The sequence below is a fragment of the Nannobrachium achirus genome, assembly GCF_963921795.1.
Source record: "Nannobrachium achirus genome assembly, chromosome: 7".
NCBI classification, from domain to species: domain Eukaryota; kingdom Metazoa; phylum Chordata; class Actinopteri; order Myctophiformes; family Myctophidae; genus Nannobrachium; species Nannobrachium achirus.
The window spans coordinates 59,859,323-59,880,558 of record NC_137816.1 but is presented as its reverse complement, the minus strand read 5'-3'; the positions used below and the strand labels follow the sequence as shown (position 1 = coordinate 59,880,558).

The following is a 21,236-nucleotide window of genomic DNA, read 5'->3' as shown; positions in this document are numbered from 1 at the left end:
AGTTCGAAACAAAATTTGTTGCACAAAAAAATTGGAAATAGTAGGGTCCCAAAAAATGTGGCTGGGGACAACTATAGTGTGGTCGCTAAAGCGGGCCTTATTTTTCTGGAAGCTGGATGCACCATGTGAGAAAAAAAAAAAAAGAAAAAAAAACAGGTCTTAAGATGACATGGATGGCATCTCTCAGTTGGGAGAAAAAAACTGCAAAATGCATTTGGAGACACCCACGCACAAACACACCATCATCACATTGGAATGTATGGAATGTCAATTTCCACTGGGACTTCCTGTTTCTTGCTCAGCTGATTTCTGAGTACACATGGCTACTGCAATCAAGCCCCCAGAACGGCTTGTACATACTGAAGCCGTCGAACATAGTGGCCAAAGCTGGAACTACAGGCGGGGTGAAAAAATACACGCAGGAGCAAAAGAGTGCACCACCACTGGGGTCTACATTAGGGTTCAATGGACATCGAGTGAAGTTTCAAATTTGGCACATCAAGATGTGCTAATTTCCCCCACAACGCACCTGGATTCAGTTTCTTCCGTGTGTTGATTTCGGTAGTCATGGATGCCAATTCCCACTTGATGTTGTGTGGGAGTTTCGACTTCTCCAGACCATAGCGAATGACTGCCAGCTTGCATAACGTCTTCAGACTAGGACTGAAGTCCAAGATGTACAAGTCATCAGTGGGTATGGATTCTTTTTCATCAGTGGGTATGGATCCCATCACCAATGATTTCCATCCATGATGTTGTCCAAAGAGGATGATACGATCTCCCACCACGCAGCACATTCTAATCTCACAACCCGGGTCTTTCCCTCTGGGCTCAACCTTCTTCCAGGAAAAGGTCTCTGGATTTAACTTCCACAGATTATTTGACCACGTCTCAAGGCCTCTGTTATGGCCGTGGCGATGAATAATGTTGTGTCTGCAGCAATGACATATATACAGTTCTCCGTTGTAGGTGAAGACTGCGTGACACTCGTCCATATCTCTGTGGGAGATTTCTTCTGGAAGAATCTGTGTACTCAGCCAGAGGTTGGTCTCTGTGTCAAACACTCTGATGTCGTTGTAGTAGAGCCCCCGCCTGGAATCGTTGCCCCTAAACACAAACATCTTTGTCCCGATGATGGTTGCAGAGTGACTTGATGAAGCGGTGCCTCTGGTCTTAATTAAAGACCAGACCATCATGGTGGTGTCCATCTTATACAAGTCATTACAGCGGGTCAATAAGCGGTGTCCTCCGTAGACAAACATGACCTTCCCCAAGACACAGGCCGAGTGCTCCGCCCTCCCCTCTGGAGCGGTCCCTGAAACTTTGGGTCTGAACCATCTGTGGGCGTCCACATCAAACGCATAAAGAACACTGCAGTATACCCAGCGGTACTTCCCTCCCCATAAGTAGGCGACGTCTCCTATGAGTGCGGCTGTGTGGCCATATCGCCTAGAGGGAACCTCTCCTCTTCCAGTGGAGCCTGGCGGCACCTTCGCCCAGCGCAGAGACACTGTGTTGAAAACGTGAACATCGATCTGATAGCTGTGGTTGGCCTCTTCACTTTCAAAGCAGTACACATTGTTCTCCACCACCACAGCAGCATGTTGGGATCCCTGTGCTTTCAGGTGCATGGTCCAGGTCAACATCCTGAGTTGACACGACAGTAATTCACCTGTAAATTGGTTTGGATGGAGGTGAATGATTCTATGTTTTATGGGACATGGGACCAGGGTATTTATGTGTCTGTGATGAGTGATGGCGTCATTATGCAGAGTAGCTACGTATGCCAAAGGTTTGTTTGTCAGTACTATGATGTCAGTACTTTGATTGATTGATTGATTGATTGATTGGTTCATTGATTGATTGGTTGATTTTGTTACATTTTATGACTTTAGTACAGTCAAAACAAAAGTCAAACCTCGGTTCGAAGTGAAGCGGTGAACTTTTATTCTATGTGTTCTAGAGTTATGAACTCTGTGATCTATACATTCTTTATATTCTGAATGAATGAATGATTTTATCTGGAGGGCCGAATTGTCATGTGAAGCTTGACCAATCCTCAAAGTATCCAATCATCAGACCGGGACGGACACTACACACATATTCTGGACATACGGGACAGATAAAACCTGTTCATTCTGGACTGAAATTACCATATATGGACATGAGGTGACATACATTTTGTTTTTGATAAAACCTGTTCATTCTGGACTGAAATGACCATATATGGACATGGGACACACATTTTGTTTTTGATAAAACCTGTTCATTCTGGACTGAAATGACCATATATGGACATGGGACACACAAAGCCACTCCTTGGAAGTGGCTTTCACCGCTTCAAAAAAGATGTAGTACAGCACAAGTACAGTCAAAACACCCTGCCTAAAAGAAACACCCGGCCTTGTTTCCAGTAATATGATGTCAGTACTATCAGTTCCATGGTGGTGAGTCAGTCCCCCAACAGAACTTGCGCTGTGCATACTGGCCCTCATTTATCAAAGTGGTGCAAACCAAACTAGAGCTGCACTCTGTCGAGGTGCACTCACCACTGGCGATGCCAGTGACATCACAACTGGCATCACCAGGAATGCTGGTCCCTCATTGGCTGTTAATGATGACGTTGCTAGAAATGCTGGCCCCTGATTGGGCTACGGGCTTAAACACACACAGACACCAACATACCTACATATTCAGCAGTACGCAGTACTTGCACGCTCTGCTGGCTGTTGGGGTGCCAACTTGCGTCTTGCGCAATCGTGGCCATGTATGGCCTACTTGTGCGCCAGCAGAGCGCACACGTACTGTGATCGGTGCTGTCTGTATGTACCGTATGTGGGTGGGTAAGTTGGTACTCTGCCGAGGTGCCAACTTGCGCCTTTTTATTTATATCAGGTTGCGCCTGTTGATGGTGACGTCACCCAGAATACTGGTCCCTCATTGGCTACGGCTTGGACGGCCACTCTCTGATTGGCTTCGGCCCGTACGGGACAGTCAGTGGTACTGCACTGGGCAGACTCACAGATACATGAGGAAGCTGCATAAAGGTAGCGTCACGAGAATGCTGCTTCCTCATTGGCTAAAAGTTCCTCCATAAACTCGGACCGAGAACAATAGTGTTCCCATCGAAATGCATGGGCAAAATCCACTGGCAACCATACTCTTTTAGGTTTTAGGTTTTAGGTTTTTTTATTTGCACATTTTTAAAACATATGAAATAAAACAAAGAAACAAACACAAAAATAATACATTATAAAGAAATAAACAAGTACAAAATCAAAACAAGATGTGCCGGAGAGGCCAAAAAACCCCCAAAGGGCTTGTCGAGTGGCCTTCCTAAAAGCTATCCTTCAAGCTTAGAATCATGTTTATAAATAAGAATAAGAGATAATAATAATAATAATAAGTATAGCTATATAGCTATTCTGCATTTAGTCGTCTACTATAAAGACTACTATTATCCGTAACACTTAAGTAGGAGATAAATAAATAGGAATGGTACATATAACGTACTGTATAAATACACCCAACATATCGATATCCACTTAACAACCAACCACACTCTGGAGTGACTGTGCCCTTAAAAGTAAAAGTCCCGAAGTAAAAATTGACTTGAGTAAAAGTACAAAAGAAATGGTACTCATTATGCCGAATGTCCCGTTTCAAGTTTTCAAACGTATAAAAATATTTTGAAAATTGCAGCTCTACAAGCTTACAATGCGTTGTGAGCTTGTAGAGCTATAGGCTATTTTCAAATGGCCTGAATGTATAGTATAGGGCTGAAGTGGTTAATGTATGTTTTGTAATAATCACAATCTACAAAGTAACTATTAACTAAAGTTTTCAAGTAAATGTAGTATACATTTAAAATAAGAATGTAAAATCTTCCTCCTAAATTAATCATTATACCTGATCATCATGTTTGTTTTTTTCTTTTTTTGGGGGGGGGGGGGGGGGGGGATCATGGCACCCCATCTTTAAGTAAATGTACTTAGTTACTTTACACGCCACTGATCCATTCTCACCTCGGTGACTGTTGATGAAGATCTTCTTCTCGCCGGCGAGGTGGCCGTGGTCGTTCTGGTCGCCGATGGCCACCGTCAGCGTGGCGGTGGTGGTCTTGGCCGGGCGCCCGCTGTCGCTCATGACCACGGGGATGCGGAACTCCTTCTGCCGCTCGCGGTCGAACATCCGCAGGGCCGTCAGGGTGGCCGAGCCGTTCATGTTGTCCTGGAGGTAGAAGTCGTTGCCGTGCCGGTACTCTGCGGGGACGGCGAAGCGGAAGGGCGGCCCGTTCTCCGGGGAGTCCCTGTCAACGGCCCAGAGGAGAGTCGACGTCTGGTTCAGCCTGACCACCTACAGAAGGCCAGGGCAGTATGGTTCAGTCATATGGGAATTACTGTTTACCAATGGTGGAAAAAAGTACTCAAATGTTTTTACTTAGGCAAAACTACATGCTTAAAAAAATACTTACAACAGCATTGCAGTATTGACATTTAGACAAAAAAATATATTTTCCAGAAATTTTGAAAAAAATATCAATAATATTGAAAATAGCAGAACGTCAATCTAACAGCATGTTCCATAGCAATGGGTTGTGATTTTATAGAACTGCTATTTTTGCTATCTTAGAAGTGGTCAATTCATAATGTACCTCATACTGTACCTTCCTAGAAATGTAGTGGAGTCAAAAGTGCAATTATTTGTCTTTGAAATGTAGTGGAGTGGAAGTCAAGTATACAAATACACAAATATTCAAGTAAAGTGGCCATACACAGAAAATGCAGATGCAATTAGCTACTGTCCACCACTGTGTTCAGTGATATGTGAAAAGACATGTCACTGTCTTGTTGAGTCAATGTCTGGTTTGGCCTCATCACTTTTAGTAGAAGGGAAAGTTCAGTCACATGCGCTTGACTCATTTTGTTTGTTTATAATTGTGTCATTCTGTCGTCACAGTCTTGCACTACACAAGTAAGAAGGGGCTTCTAATGCTTCTAATGGCTGAGAGATTGTTTACAGAATTGTTTTATTTATAATTCATCTGCTCATTGATTGACTGTTGTGGTCCTTTTGTACTCAATTCATCAGTAGTAGACTGATGAATTGTAGACAATAGTAGTATACAATACAATACAAAATATATTACTACTAAGACACCTCAGGGCGACATGAGACAGGTCACGCCAATTCTTGGCCATCTGGCCAGTGATGTATATCGGACCAGTTACCCTTATATGGAGACCCCTGGTACCCATATATGGTGATCCATGTACTGTATATATGGTACATCCCTTGTATGCCCATACATGGAGATCCCTGTCTAAACCAGCCACACAGATATGGGCTGTCTTCCTCCATATATGGACATTCCCATATGAAGTCCTAAGATATGGTAAGATATGGGCTTAATATTGATGATATCAGGGATCTCCATATATGGGCATAAAAGGGATTATGTTGGTTCCCATGACATTCTGGGTATTCCCCAGAATCCCTTTTATGCCCATACATGGAGATCCCTATCTGAACCAGCTACACAGATATGGGCCATGTCTTGGCCATCTGGCCAGTGATGTATATCGATGGCATCAGAGATCTTCATATATGGGCATAAAAGGGATTCTGGGGAATACCCATAAATGGACTTTTACATAGGTGATGATGTCACCTGTGATATCACCTGTGATGTCACAGTGATGTGTCCGGGGAACCACAGTGTCAGGCGTGACCTACAGACAGAGATACGTGGACAAGATGTGCCGGTTTTCATAGTAAACAAAACATATTGCAATAAAGCTCAGTAGAATTATGGTATTTTAACAGAGAAGGTCAGGCGATTTTAGGAGTTAAACCATGTTCACTTGTATTTTGATGACAGGAATTATCTCAGTTTAGTTTTGAGTTTGGGTAGGGAGTGGAGCTCCTTTGTGTCTTTTGGTAGGTCAGGGGTTCAAAAACCTTTTAAAACCACAACCTCAAAATCAGATTTTTTTTTTTTTTTTGCATTGGTCGCGATGACCTCGCTTGTTTTGGTTGCCAAAGCGCGTTCCCTTCGGCACCTTCCCGCAACCCCACTTTGGGTCGCGGCCCACAGTTTGAGAAACGCAGCATTAATCGATCCATTTTGTTTACAGCCACGTTAAGATGCTCTGAGCAAGTCTGGCTCACCTGCGGTCCGGCCACGTTCTCAAAGACCACGGGGTTGTACTCCGCTTCAAACTCCGGCCCGTTGTCGTTGACGTCCAACAGGGGCAGCTGGACGGTGGCGCTGCCCGTCAGAGCCGGGACCCCGCTGTCCGTCGCCAGGACGACCAGGTGATGCTGCGCCACCGTCTCCCGGTCCAGAGGCCGCGCCACGGTGAGGACGCCCGACTGGTCCACGGCGAACAGCCCCTGGGGGTCGGAGTCCTCCAACAGGCTGTACGTGATCTCCCGGTTCTGGCCCGAGTCGGAGTCGCTGGCCGCCAGGCGCGCCACGCTGGTCCCCACGGCCACGTCCTCGGGGAGCGGTGCCAGGGACAGGAAGTGGGGGATGAATACCGGCGCGTGGTCGTTGTAGTCCTCCACCTCCACCACGCAATGCAGCAGGCTGGAGAAGTCCAGGTCTTCCACCTGCCGGAACAACCACATTCATTTCATACATCAGGGGTCTTCAACGTTTTCAGGCCAAGGACCCCTTAGTTGAGAGAGAGATGAAGCAGGGACCCCCACAACTGTTTCGTAGATTCCATATAGTTTCATTGTTTGACAGCACAATCATCATTGTATTTTGGATTCATGTCAATCTGTGTTTTCAGATATTTAACCACTTGAACCGTCAATACTTAATAAAGTTGACATTTCACTCTGTACTTGGTCTGCTCTTTTTCCCCTCTACAAAACGTCTTTGCCGAAAACAGCAGATCTACTTGTAGATCTGCTATTGTTGGCTAAAGTTCTCCAAATATTGACGCTAGGGTTCAAGTGGTTAATATAAAAAAGGAGAAAAAATGATTTCTATCACACAAAAATTTGGAGGACCCCCTGTAGTAACTCTGAGGACCCCCTATTTCATACAGAGGGATGGTCTTCCTGCTAGACCTTGGGCCTGTCACACCTCCAACGGTGCCCGTGGAGGACTATACTGTACATGGCAGGGACGTCCTCTTCCTGAGCCAGGCCTAAACAAACCTGTTGAGTTCACAAGTTACGTTCACAATACAGCATCCATCTGGGATCGCTCAAGCCCAACTGCTGAAGAAGGCCGTCCCTTTTCTCAAGCTACGTAGCAGGTAATTGGATCGGAACGTCTGTCTATCAGCGTCTGGACATGCTAAATCCAACCAATCATATTGACGCGTCTATGTGACGTATAGTAGCTGCGCTAGCAGGAAAGTAAACACTAAACGCGTGTCTGTTTTTCATGTGAGGCTTGAGTCATCCTCGCCCCTGCCCCCAACATGTTTGTGGTAGCGGCCATGATGAATAGTGAAATAACTACAGTGCAACAGGCGCTTCTCGATGGCGTCACACCCGATCTCTCGCCGCGTTGAGCGATCTCAGATGGATGCTGTATTGTGAACTTAACTTAAAAACTCAATACCACCCCATCAGTTAGAGTCAGGTTAAGCGTAAACCTGCCAAAAAAGAAAGTTTTGCTGCAGAGTACAGTACTTCATAGGGTTATAACACCATCGCCCTGCGCCTGAACTTAACGAGAAAGAAAGGGTTTCTTTGAAACAAAGACAACTTTAATGTCCGTGTCTCTATAGCAGCTTCATTCTCAAAGAGATACGAACAGGGAAAAATATGACACACAGTACATCAGTGTTGGATCTAAGTCATCTCTTATGCACTCGACGAGCGCATAGCAGAGCGAGGGTGTGGGTGAAGGTTGTTTTGGGGCAGTGGGTCCCATTATTTCATACCTTGAGGGTGAGGTTGAAGCGTTGCTCGCTGGGCCGTTCGTAGTCCAGCCGCTTCTTCAGCCTCAGGGTCCCGCGCTGCTCCTGCCGGTAGCTGACCATGAAGAACTTCTGCTCCTGGTCTCCTGCCACCACGCTGAAGGTCAGTTGGGCGTTCTCTCCAGTGTCTCTGTCCTCGGCGGAGAGTTCCAGAACCTGACAGCAAGCAAGCAACACACACACACACACACACACACACACACACACACACACACACACACACACACACACACACACACACACACACACACACACACACACACACACACACACACACACACACACACACACACACACACACACACACACACACACGACAGGAAAGATGATTTACTTTATATTAAATTATAGTTATCTTTTTATAATAATGAATCATGTTGTCACTGTCAGGCAGAACCCTCGTATCTGAAAACACACATGTTCAGACAGGCCTTTGGTCACTTATAGGCATCCCTGTTTTTACTGTTCTTTTGTTTTCTCTGTTACTGTGGGTGTTTTTAATTTATTGGTGTCTTCTCTGCAACTGTAGAGCTTGTGTATCTGTAAAGCACTCTGTGCATTCGTGCTGTGAAGATGTGCTGTATAAATAAAGTTAATTCATTCATTCGTATCTCCAACTTTCAAATGTGATTTTTTTTGGGGGGGTAAATTGAAGCCCTACTTCATCGAAAATAGACGATCTGGATTGGCTATTTTCACTAATTTAAAACTTAAAAAAAGGAAGGTTTGGACATGCAAGGTTTCCACCCGACAACGATGATATTCAACTTTATTAGCTTTATTAGTCTTGCTTAAGGCCAGGGGGAGATAAGACCAACTACAGTATATAGAGTCCCAATTATAAACCAATGCACAATTTATAGCTGTATACACATTTATTAGATTACTAGTAAGACACCTCAAGGCGACATGCAAGGTCGCGCCAATTCTTGGCCATCTGGCCAGTGATGTATATCAGACCAGTTACCCATATATGGAGATACATGTACAGTATATGGAGATATGCTGTGAGAGCCCAAACATGCTTACTCAGTTATTCATTATGTGAAAGTCCTATGACGTCTATGACATCTGACATCATACCCTTTTATGCCCATACATGGAGATCCCTGTCTGTAGAACCAGCCACACAGATATGGGCTGTCTTGGCCATATATGGATTCTGTTAGTGTGGTATGTGGCCGATATGGCCTCCATATGCATTCCCATATGAAGTCCTGTTAGATATGGGCTTAATATTGATGACATCAAGGAACTCCATATATGGGCATAAAAGGGATTATGTCAGTGTGACATCACAGTGAAGCCAGAGCGTGATGTGATGGAGATCTCTGTGTCAGTCCTTGTCTCTTTTATGCCCACATGGAGATCCCTGATGTCATCAATATTAAGCCCATATATGGACAACTGTGTCAGTCTCATGTGGTCTATGACATCGACATCTATGATGTCAGTCATCACCATATTTGGGAAGTTACATTTTTGCATTTTCCCATTCAAGACAATGGAGAAATTAATTCACTAATAAATGAATATAAATTAATTATAACGTATATCTTAGCAAAATGCAAGCACACGATTCCCGATGGCAAAATAAATATGAAAATATCTGGGAAGATGGATGAAAGAAAGTCGGACAAGTATTATAGTGTTGTTGCCCTGTTAGGGCAACAACACTAAATTACTCTGTAGATGTAGAAAAAAAGAAAACCTCAGCATTAGGCTCAGCGTTCTCAGAGATCTTGGCCAGGCAGGAATGCTCGGTGAATCTGGGCGCGTGGTCGTTGATGTCTTTGACCCGGACGGTGGCGGTCCCGCTCCCTATCATCCCCCCTCCGTCCCTGGCCTCCACCACCAGCAAGTAGGACTCCGCCTGTTCGCGGTCCAGGCCGCTCCTGGACACCGTGATGGTTCCCGTGGTCGGGTTGATGGAGAACATGTCCGAGAGGCCCGCCTCGCCAGTGCCACCACCACCACCGGTGTCCAGACTGCCCACGATCCGGTAGGAGAGCACGGCGTTCTGCCCCACGGCAGAGTCGTCCAGGTCGGTGGCGGTCATCTCCATGACCGACGTCCCCGCGGCAGAGTTCTCCGCCACGTCCCCGTGGCAGCTGGGCGCGCAGGCGAAGACGGGCGCGTTGTCGTTGATGTCCCACACGTTGATGATGACGTCCGTGAAGCCCGTCAGGCCCTCGCCGCCCTCGTCCGTGGCGAGCACCACGAAGCGCCACACGGCTCGCTCCTCGCGGTCCAGGGTGCGCTGGGCGTAGATCTTGCCCGTGACCTCATCGATTACGAATTCGCTCTCGGCGCCCTGGCCGTGTAGGGAGTAGCGCAAGGCCTCCTGGTCTGCATCCTTATCGGGGTCAGATGCTGTTACCTGCAGGATCAAAGGAATGGGGGATGAGAGCAAGGGAGAGAAAGGGAGAGAGAGGACAAGAGGAGATGGGTAATGAAGTTTAATTATTGAAACGCTGCTGACTTGGAGTGATGTCTTGACTTGAAGCACTCCCAGGGCTGGACTGGGACATTAATTCGACCCTGGTATCTTGGCCCAGACCGGCCCACAGAACCGGCCCGAACCGAACATAGAAGATCTACAAGCCCACAACGTTTCAAGGCAACGACACGTACAAACACTTTTCTTCTGCCTCTTACTCATCCTCATCACCTCAGGCAGGCCAAGAATGTTTCAATCTAGCATGGTAATTGCATCGAGATGTGAAGCCAACATGAACTAATGTTCCTTTTGCAGGAGCACTGGAACATGCACAAGCTTAGAGTTGGTAGAAGACAACACATTTCAATAATTCATGACTTTTTTTTCACCTTTCTATCTCTGAAACTGAAAAAGTCAGTCAGAAAACACAGTGTATGACGCCACCATATGCAACTGACAAACTGACAACGTGATGATAAAAAGAGACTCCAGCAGACATGAGAGTGACAGGGAGAAAATAGAACAGTACTCTTGGCTTTCAGCCTGCGGTGTGGCATGTTCCCATTGACAGATGTGACCTATTTTAAGTCATATCTGGCACATTTGTAAATCTTATTGCACTGTGACAAACTAGTTGAAAAGGGAAATCATTTGCTGCCAGTGACGCTTTGCTGGAATGACATGGAACCCATTTGTATACCGTAATTGCCGGACTATAAGCCGCGGCTTTTTTCCCATGTTTTGAACCCTGCGGCTTATACAAAGGTGCGGCTTATATAACGATTTTTACAGCTAACGGCCAGTTTGTTAGTTTTACAATGGTCTTTAACAAGGATTTATATATTGATTTATACAGCTAACGTCCACCAGGGGCTCTCAAGCAGGAAGCAAGAAGGACCCCTGCGGCTTATAGTCAGGTGTGGCTTATATATGTAAAGATTTGTTTTCTTTTCTAAATTTAGCTGGTGCGGCTTATATTCAGGTGCGGCTTATAGTCCAGCAATTAGGGTAATTATTATATTAGGAAACAAAGTCTTAAGCAACCTAAATAGACCTTCATCAGGCACCTGGCAGATGCCTGATAGGTCTATGTGACCTATCAGTTAAATAATAAATTGTTCATATTGTGCAAGTGCAGATAAGTGTGTGGGTCATTTTGTTTTATAATTATTACATTAAAATATAATACACATGGGTTCCATGTTCATAAGCTATACACATTCCCATACCTGCTGCAAGGAGCAATGTCACTTCATCTACCGTAATTATACTAACAATATTTTAAATGTCTTGGAGGTTGGAAGGTCAGTGATGTGAGCTAGGGGTCACACCTAGCTGTGCTTGCACAGTAATTACTTGATAAAATCTTGAATTAATTTGATGAGCTGAAGCGAACTCATCCAAAGGCCAAAGGCCCATAGCTGCTGTCTTATGTGAGAGGGAGTTGGCGAGTTTTATGAGGGGAATCGAATAAGTCTAAATTAGTCTAGATTGAACAGATGAACACGGATAAAATGGACACATTTTGAAAGTGTTTCAAAACTGACTGGCACCCATTCTTGATCCACTGCTGAAACCTCATATTGGCAATAAAATGACTCCTCAGGGTCTGGCAAAACCTAGCCTTTTTTTTTTCTTCTTTTTTTAGCACTGGCAGATTTATCTAGTTTGCAGGCTAGACAAAACCTATCCTGGGATCAATACCATTTTCTGCGTTTCTGATCCGGGTCGGGGTGGAAATAACTTTACGTCATCAGGCGGCCGGGACCCGCGACTGGAACCTCCGGTGCCGTGCAATGTGTTTAGTTTGGCATAATCGTTTCTTTTGGTATAATAATCGTTTGGTATGTCCATTTTCTATTCTAACTTGTAGCGCGACCAGCGAGACTAAACTAATTGATCCGCGTTATGTGGGGAACAAAAACATTGCGACGCCTACTGGAACCCACCACCAAAACATGATTCTATTTTTTTCCAAACCTGATCACACAGGCCAGTTTTTGTATTCGTTCCAAACATGAGGGACGCGAGGTTAGGCAAAACCATTTGAGCATGATCTGTAAGAGAACAATCGTTGCTGCTTCAACAGCTGCAAATACTCTTTTTAAAAGCTAATTTGACTTGGATGTTGTGTTGAAGAGTATATATGGGCTGCAATGTTTTATGATGTGTTTCTTTTATCCTCTGAGTCCTTTGTTTGAAGCTCTGAATGGCCGCTTCTTTCATGTTCACCCCTTGTGTACAGCTGCACATCGCCATGCGTTCAAATCAATAGACAATAGGTTATATGCACAGCAGCCATATTGGAGAGGAGTTGGGTCACTTATCACTTGGTACAACCAACTGGACCAGAGTTTCACCTTTTTAAAGGGTCACATGGAACCCCCAATGAACCACGAGGGTCCTGCATGGACCACACTTTGAGACCCATAGTGTAGCAGAGTGTTTCCAGTGAGCCAATATGCACAATATCAGCACCCTGACTCTGTTTGACCAGAATGGAACAGAGCCTTCATTAGTATTATTGGTAAAACCTGTGAAGGAAGTGAGAAGAGACCCAACGTCTCTCCAAAATGGCTGCTGTGCATATAATAAAAAGAAGAATAAAAAGTAATAATTCAATTAAAAGGTGTGCATGTGACTGCCAGGAGCAATAAGACAGAGTGTTGTGTGTATATACAGATGAAGGGTCGATAGAACTACTATACCTGCAGCACAAACACTGGTGAGCCATCCAACTCCTCTGTGACGCTGCCGTAATACTCATTAACGGTGAACACCGGCGCCTCGTCGTTCTTGTTCACCACGTTTACCGTAACCGTCGTGTAATCCTCCCACTTGCCATCCGAGGCCAGGACATGGAGCTTGTACCTGAAAGAAAGACATTTTTTTTTTCTCCTCACACAGAGAAACCGTTGCCTAACAACGCTGATTTGTGCCGACGACGGTCATGTCCAAATTTAGACTCCGGTTCCCATTCAGACAAACACACACTGCCACAGACAGATTGAGGTCCCATGAGGCATGTAATTACCACCTTTTTTTAAATGACAGATACTGGAAAATGTGAATCCCTCCAGAGATTCTGGCCTGTAAAAAACAGACAAAAGTGCTCTCTCTCTCTCTCTCTCTCTCTCTGTCTCTCTCTCTCTCAGTGGCGTCAGTTCAGCAAAAGCTAGGGTATGGCAAAGATGGGAGTCCTCATAGAAAAGAGGCATTACATTTTGTATAACACGCTTCTATTGTGAAAATAGCAGATCTACATGCCCACAACGCCTCCCGCTGCGAGGCGTTGTGAGCATGTAGATCGGCTATTTTCACAATGTCTAAAAAATAAAAAATAAACTAGTTTTGTCCATTTTTTACCCCCGTTTCTATGGTTTATTGGGCTGGATATTGCAGCCTGGAACGGTTGTTCAAGTGTAGCTAAACTTGGCATGTTAGTAAACGTGTCACAATTAACAATAATGCATTGCACCTGTGCAGCTGACCTGCAGAACCTGGGAATATACCATGTTGTCAAGATGGGGAGAATACAAGTGTGGAGAATATAATTATAATACCTTGGACCCAGGGTATGGCAGCTGCATACCCCTGCCATACCCAATTGACGCCCCTGCACTCTCTCTCTCTCTCTCTCTCTCTCTCTCTCTCTCTCTCTCTCTCTCTCTCTCTCTCTCTCTCTCTCTCTCTCTCTCTCTCTCTCTCTCTCTCTCTCTCTCTCTCTCTCTCTCACACAGTGACTGCATTAGAGATGGAGAGATTGGCATATGTTCTGTGAATGGGGTCAAATGCAAATTATGACAATTTTTCCCACATGCATACGATACAAGAGAGACACTGCGAGGGTGTGTTGCAAAAAAATTAACACTCTAAATGAAAATCTCTATGAGCAGACTGTGCAACATCTCTGAAAAAAACGTAAGACGAAGCTTCGGGCTACACTCAATTTATATTGTCCTCGTTGACGTTCAAATTGATTTAAATCCAACATATAATGCTATATAATACTGCAACACATGTTGTTGTATGTTGTTATGCCATGTTGTTAACTGACCGAACTGCCAATCTCTTGTGTTTACACAAAAACGCTAATAAACAGCTTTCATTATGAGAAAGGCTTTGTCACTGTATATATATGCTAATGGTCAATGCCTGTGTGCGTTGAGATTAATTGCTCAACCCACTGACGAGAAGCATGTACAACAATACACACACACACGCACACGCACACACACACACACACACACACACACACACACACACACACACACACACACGTGCACACACAGTTGCCGTCAGGCAGAAACCACCTATCTCCATATTCAAACTTTTTGTGTTTTTTCGTAAATTAACGCCCTATTTAATCACCTACAGAGTCACAAAAAAGCATCCAAGGCCGTAGATCCACAAGCGCAAAATGCTGTGCGAAGCGACACGTTTTGAGCTTACTGATCTGCTACTTTTGTTCTTTTTTAAATTTGAATCCTGAAAAGTACGTTTTGGAGGCTCTAGTTTCGTCCATGCCTTACCCCTAAGCGTTTTTTTTTTTTTGCCATATTTTGAAAACATTTTGAGAATGTTCAAATAGCTGATCTACAAGCTCACATGTTGATGTAGTTTGGCTATTTGAAGTATTTTAAAATGTTTTTTTCAAAATAGTAAAAAAAAAGGCAAAGAGGTTTAGGGATGAGGGGTAAGGCATGGACGAAAATATAGCTGATTGGTTTTCCACCTGAAAGCAACAATATATAATACTGTATTTGGGGAGAAAATGATTTAAAAAAACAAAAACAAAAACATAAGTACAAACATTTATCGACAACCTAAACATAGAATGTATGTATGGGGGTATGGCTCTATTAAGAAGCTCTCTGCCCTCCTGGCAGAAGGCACCATGAAGCAGACAGCGTGCAATAAAGACTGAACAGAACCTGCAACAACAATGATAGAATTTGATCAATACCAGAGTAAAGAACCAGATGGTGGTTTGGGTGGAGGTGGCAGCGCGCCGATTACTGCAGTGTGTGGAGGCCTGAAGAGTAGGAGGCTGTGGTGTTCTCTGAACCACTGTTTCCCAAACAGTGTTTCATACATTTAGTTTTTAATTATTATTATTATTTCAAAACATTAAAAAAAAAAAAAACATAAAAAAAAAAGCAAAGATTTTCATGGATTAAAACAAACACATTTAAAGATTTTTTTCAGTAAGTAGAAGAAATACAAGTCTAATCAAAGAAATTAGATAATTTAGAAAAAACAAATGTTTAGGAAGTAGTGCGTTGTGCGCTTGTAGATCTGCTATTTTCCCTTGTTTGGATTCCAGGCAAACATCTTGGTCTCCAGCTGAAAGGTTTGGGACCCACTCAGCTATTATAGGAAGCCACTCAATTTGAACAAGATCTCTGGGCAGAATCTCCACTTTTGTCAACTAAAGTGCCCTCAGGACTCTCGCCGGGGCCCTCATCTCAGTCCCACTGTGACTACACTTGCACCTCATGTACTCATGAGGTCAAACCTCCCAAAGCAAACTGATTAGCTACTTGCCCTCCATCCCCTCAGTACCCGCATATCTGACCAAACATCTCCAAAAAGTTAGCGACACCCACAGCCACAACACCAGAGGGAGCGCACACAATGATCTGATAACACAAACCCAAAAGACAAATATGGGTAAATTCTCCTTCTACACTGCTGCTACCCAGGTATGGAATTCCTTGATTACCTCCCTTAAAACATGTAGTCTTCAAAACTGCCCTGAAAACTCACCTTTCAAGAGGCCAGAGAAGGAGGTAGTTATCACTTCTCCCATAGACAGGCGAGAACTGGCATGGTTTAATATGTCCTTTGTACTAGACATTCTTGTACTTCTCTTTATATGGACATAAATAAACATTTCAAGTGTGTGTGTGTGTGTGTGTGTGTGTGTGTGTGTGTGTGTGTGTGTGTGTGTGTGTGTGTGTGTGTGTGTGTGTGTGTGTGTGTGTGTGTGCGCGTGTGTGTGTCACACACACACGCACGCACGCACGCACATACACACACAGGTAGGAGTTTGACACAAAGCTCAATTAAGTACTGTACTGTGTCATCTACGTGTAAGAACTGTGATTGTTATTTTATCTCATGTTTACACATGAATTAATTTGTCCTATCCGTGATCCGTAGAAAATTCATAAACTCTCATAAAAAAATAAAATTAAAAAAAACAATGTTCTGGGTGGTTACCGTTCCACCGTGCTCCTACCTCTTGTTCTGCTCATAGTCCAGAGGCTGAGCGATAAAGATCGTGCCCACTTCTGGTTCCACGTCAAACACACCTCCCGTGTTCCCCGATGTTATCTGGTAGCGCAGCTTAGCATTCGCACCTGAAGGAGGAGGGAGAAGATGGAAGTTGTGACTGATGAATGGATGCGCGGCGCGGCACCTTCCGTTAGATGTAGTGCAATGGGTTAGCAGGGTTAATGTGCTGATGCTTGAAAGAGCTGAGCAAAGGGAGCGTCGTGTTGGAGCCGAGCCTGGCCCCACACGGGGCACGGAAGCTTATCTCTGGTTTTTCAGTGACGTGAAAACAGATTGGGTGAACAAGTTCAAGCACCGAGTACTCCCTCCTGGACGGGATGACAGTGCCATTACCCGGAGCTTTCCTCCAATCTATGTCTGTTAATAGATAGCATCAGGTGTAGGTTCATAAGAAGAGGGGCAGCGGCTGTATTTTTTTTTTTTAGTCTTTAGTGTGATGAGGCCGCAGGAAAGCCCAAAAATGTCCAGAGACAACAACGCCAGTAGCCACTCATTTGCTGCATGTTCACATTAAGGTTTAAAATATGAATTGAAATCATAATGAGATCATTTGGTTCACTAGTTCAGCCTTACATGCATGTACAGTAACTAGCAGTTTGCTGCAAGAGACTTGCATTGATGTTGCAGCTGGTGACCATCGTGTAATCTTTCAACCAAACGGTTGCATGCAAGTACTCGCAACCATTATCCCGAATGGCAGTTGCAAGGAGTTGCATTGGTGTGACATGGTGTGGTTTGGGCTTTAGGTGAACTAAGTTGAACACTTCCATTAAAGACATAAACATCGCCACACAGGTGTTTCGTGACACACAAATCTCACCTGGCAGTCTGATCTATAAAATGAGAAACTACATTTTACCAATCCAATCCACAAACAACAACTCAATATGGTGACTTTAACAAAAAGAAAGATGGTGTAGCTTGCTTTTTTAACTACCTCATTAAGACACTTTTAATAAGTAGAACTCTTTCACAGACTTCTTTGGTTTAATTAACATTTCCATAAAAGGGAAGGAGCAATTTATCCTCGATTGAATTTTGTCTATCCAGTTAAGACAACAAATGGCTCTTGCACAAATAGTCTCATAGCCATAAGAGCCATTTGATAAGGGCCCTTTTTAACGATACCAGACAATAACGATAGCCATCAATAACGGGTTGGATTCATTCTTTTTCATTGAATAATTAATTCTTCATTATAGGAGAGGTCCACGATTTGTATCGCTAAGCATCAGTGCCCTGTCGCCAAACTGTCCCGCCCCACCTCACTTAATCTCTGTCTCTCGTTATTCCAAGCAGGCTTAATAAAGTCTATTAGACACTGATCAACAAAACGATCTCCTTCAATGCAATTACCGGCGGGGTACAGAAATCCTAGGACTGCATTTTAAATCGACATTGCTATATCCACCACCCATTGCACGCATATGAAAGAGGAAGGGAGAAAACTCTCCGAAGACAAGAAGGGATTCGCAGCTTATTAACGAGATGAAAGTAGAGGAAGCGGAGCGCAGAACACACACTAATCCAGACCGTTTTGTACCGTCTGTCTGTTGGCATTTCCAATGAGGCATTAGGGGATAAATGCCTGTGTATCCTGTCTTCCCTAAGCCCCCCCTCTGTGTGTTTAGAAAACTGCTGAGACCCATAGGAGATGGGGGTGGAGGGGTGGGTGGGGGGGATAGCACAGGGGAGTAGTGGTGGAACAACAAATAAAACAAACAAACAAATGAAGAGTAAATGGATGTTTTTCACCAGCTGCGCTCCCTTTTTTAAAAGCAGCAACCCGTCTCCCTGGGTGCTTTACCAAAGCTCTTATGCTGACAAGAAGAGAACAGAGAGAGAGAGATGAAGAGGTAATGAGTTAAAAAGTGTAATAGACTCGAAGGAACAGAGATAGAGCGAGAGATGGGGAGGGAGAGAGAGAACAATAGCAAAAATAATGCAGGCTTTAGGATGTCACTAACAGTTCCTCGGCTTGATGAATCGAAAGGGAATGGAAGAGAGATCTTCTCTCCCCGCGCCGCCGCCGGCTCTGTTAAAAGCATACGAGAGTGCTAATACGCTGCAGGAGCACAACATTTAAACGCTTTTATAGATACGTCAAAGTAGATTCATCTTCACGTTCTCCCTAACCCCCACCTGCCCCCACCGCTCTCTCCCACTTACTTTCTTCCCACTCCACCGGCACTTCAATGGTAGCCATGACCCTTATCTGAGGACAGACCATTTTGCCTCAGACAGCCATGTCCCATGTGTGCGCGCGTGTGCGTGTGTGTGCGTGTGTGCATGTGTGCACATGTGGTTGTGCAATGTGCATAGGGGTATTCACGTGCAGTGGTGTAAAGTAACATTGTAAGTACATTTACTCAAGTGCTGTACTTACTGTAAGTAAAATTTTGAGGTATGTGTTACTTCTACTCCACTATACATTTCTTTGAGCACTTTGGTTACTAGTTACTTTGCAGATTTTGATTCTTATTACAAAACAGGCATTAACCACTGCAATCCCATATGCATTTGAAAATTGCCGATCTAGATCGTCTATTTTCAAAAGATTTTCATACGTAACCCTGAAATCGACAATGAGTACTGTTACTTTCGGTACTTCAAGTGCATTTTGATGCCAATACATAATTCTGTACTTTTACTCAAGTCAATTTTGAATTCAGAACCTTTACTTGTAACAGAGTCTCCATTGCAGTATTGATACTTTTACTTACGTGCTGTAAGTAAAGAACGTGAGTACCTTTCCCACCACTGTTCACGTGTCTGTATTTCCATGTACTGTACATGAACACTACATACGGCAGGAGGGCTGCTCGTTAATGCATCCGCGGGGGGTGTGTGTGTGTGTGTGTGTGTGTGTGTGTGTGTGTGTGTGTGTGTGTGTGTGTGTGTGTGTGTGTGTGTGTGTGTGTGTGTGTGTGTGTGTTCCTGTGCAGCAGAGGGTGATTCATCACAGAGAGGTGTGCGGTGTACAGTACTGCTCCCCACTATGATGAATGTACCGTAATATCCTCACTGTCGGGCAGAAACCTCGTATCTCAGAAGTTTCATAATTGTACGTTTTTTCGCTTCATCATACAAGACTGTCGCACAAGACTAGTGAATATAGCAGATCTACAAGCACACAACGCCTCGCGGTGCGAGGCGTTGTGTGCTTGTAGATCGGCCATTTTCACTTTTTTAAAATATTTTCTTTTAATTAAAAATACGAAACCAACGGTTTTGGACATACAAGGTTTCCACCCGACAACAGCGATATGCAGCTCCGCCTCCCTCTCCTCCTCTCTTGTGTTTCCCTCACACACACACACACACACACACACACACACACACACACACACACACACACACACACACACACACACACACACACACACACACACACACACACACACACACACACACACACACACACACAGGTACAGTACATACAAACAGACTCGTTCCAATTCTCAGTAAAAGAGTCCACCAAATTTCCTCGCCTCCCCGCCACCAATGAGAAGAAACGATCCGCCTCCTCGCGATAGACTCATCACAGGACCACCCCGTGTGTGTGCGCGTGCGTGAGGGAGTTGTGTGTGCGTGCGTGAGGGAGTTGTGTACCGCATGAATTTGTATGTTGTCTGATCACTGCGGAGCACTGTAGGGAAGGAGTGCCTGTGGGGAAGACAGTGCCTCCCCCTCACACAGCCGTGGGAAGTACTGTAACTAAGTAGATTTACGTAAGTACTGTACTTTAGTACAGGTTTGGTGAATCAAGCTCACTTGACGCATTGTGAGCTTGTAGATCTGCCATTTTCAAAAGATTTGTATACATTTGATGCATTTGAAAACGTGTGAAACGAGGCATTCTGCACGATGAGTACTTACACTTTTGTTACTTTAAGTACATTTTGATACCAATACTTTTGTACTTTTACTCAAGTACATTTTGAATTACGGACGTTGTAAGGAACACCGGATTCCGGAATAATATTCTACCTGTGAGAGTGGATTCCGCCAATGCATTTCAAAGGGAATGCAGCAGACTTTTGGAGAAATTTGCCATTTAGGATACTAGAAGCTCGGCCGCCCGAAGGAGCCTTTTATGAAGTGATGTCACAATGAGTCAGCGCTTGCGCCGATTTCATCCGGAACAGCCTGATCAGCTCCGCATAAGGAGATTCCGAAAACAGCGCATCGGGTCGGGTCGAGGCCCGGCACTGCACTCCGCGCCGCGGAACGCGCGTGCCGAATCTGAAGCCGGTGGGACGAACGGTTCTCGAGATACGCGGATTACATACAGACACGCAGACACGCACGCAGAGACTTCTCGCATTTATAGATAGATATACTGTATAGAGAGAAAGATATGTACTGTACAGAGAGAAAATGAGGATAGAGATCTAGAGAGAGAGAGAGAGAGACAGAGAGAGAGTAATGCACTATGTATTGACCATCTTTGCACCAATAAACTGAGAGCCTTATTTGTTTCCCTGCACTGTTTGGCTCTCCCGGGTGTGGGGGTGATTTCAGAGGTTAGGCTATAGGGAAAATCATCA

At 44.5% G+C, this 21,236-nt stretch overlaps 1 protein-coding gene across 1 annotated transcript in view; it reads right to left on the bottom strand.

The window, feature by feature from the left end:
• The window catches only part of LOC308288878 (neural-cadherin), a gene marked incomplete at both ends in the record, with an annotated part of 433,302 nt that overhangs the window by 188,081 nt on the left and 223,985 nt on the right, over positions 1–21,236 (bottom strand). Inside the window, 6 exons of the mRNA XM_080730353.1 lie at positions 4,026–4,356; positions 6,172–6,615; positions 7,911–8,102; positions 9,658–10,326; positions 13,095–13,257; positions 16,631–16,751. Coding sequence (XP_080586479.1) covers positions 4,026–4,356; positions 6,172–6,615; positions 7,911–8,102; positions 9,658–10,326; positions 13,095–13,257; positions 16,631–16,751 — 1,920 coding nt within the window. The remainder of the gene's footprint in view (positions 1–4,025; positions 4,357–6,171; positions 6,616–7,910; positions 8,103–9,657; positions 10,327–13,094; positions 13,258–16,630; positions 16,752–21,236) is intronic.